This window comes from Sphaeroforma arctica (genome assembly GCF_001186125.1).
Source record: "Sphaeroforma arctica JP610 unplaced genomic scaffold supercont1.11787, whole genome shotgun sequence".
NCBI lineage: Eukaryota > Ichthyosporea > Ichthyophonida > Sphaeroforma > Sphaeroforma arctica.
In genome coordinates, this window is record NW_014028771.1 from 1 (window position 1) to 792 (window position 792).

Sequence of the window (792 nt, forward strand, 5' to 3'; positions counted from 1 at the left end):
CTGGAACAGTCTCCTGCGCAGTGTGCTTCACAAGCTGCTTCCGCCTTTGTCCCGCCCTTGCTAACAGCAAGGTACGAAGATCCTGGGCTTCCATCTTGGAAGCGCCTCCTGTGGAGGACGCCCCAGGAGAGCCAGTCGGAGGCGAGGTCATAGAGGACTTAGGTCCGTTAGCCACCGCCTGCGTTGATCTCTCGATACGCCGATCGTGAGTCCCCGTCTTTTTCTCGGTTGAAGTAGGCCCACTCACGAATACATTACTATCAGAACCGGTCGGAAGTTTCGACATGGCCGACTTAAGTCCATCATGCGTCACCTGCGTAGTCATCGTAGGAGTGGCATGCAAAGCCTGTTCACTACGAGCTACCGTCTTCAATCTCCTAACCGGATAGGTGCGCTTGTTATGCGCCCTAGGCCGGCGTTGGGTCTCTGTCCTATGATCAGAATCAGAGTCGTCCGATGAATCGGACAGCAAAATCTTGTTCGATGGTAAGATTGTACCTGCTTCAGCCTTATTTTTGTGTAAGCGTTTGCGAAACTTCTTATTGAAAGCCTTTGGTACATCCGGATCGTCAAATGCTGATGGTGGAAGGTCATACCGTGCTCCATTTGCAAACTCCGTAGTGTAGTATGTCATATCATCATGTTTGAATCTTCTTGAACTCGTAATGTAATAGCCGGGCCTCTACATTGTAAGTTTCGGTCTATTAAGGCGCTATTAACGCCTTAGAGTAATTAAACGCCTAGGTTGAATCTAAGTATATCAAAATTTAAAAGTATATAAACGAAATGAGT

At 48.2% G+C, this 792-nt stretch overlaps 1 protein-coding gene across 1 annotated transcript; it reads right to left on the bottom strand.

Annotated features, from left to right (window-relative positions):
- On the bottom strand, nucleotides 1–634 carry SARC_17711 (hypothetical protein; the record flags this gene model as incomplete). The annotated part of the gene is made up of 1 exon (XM_014288199.1): nucleotides 1–634. A coding segment is annotated over one exon (634 nt), but the record flags the coding sequence as incomplete, so codon positions are not given.
- Nucleotides 635–792: the final 158 nt, after the last annotated feature.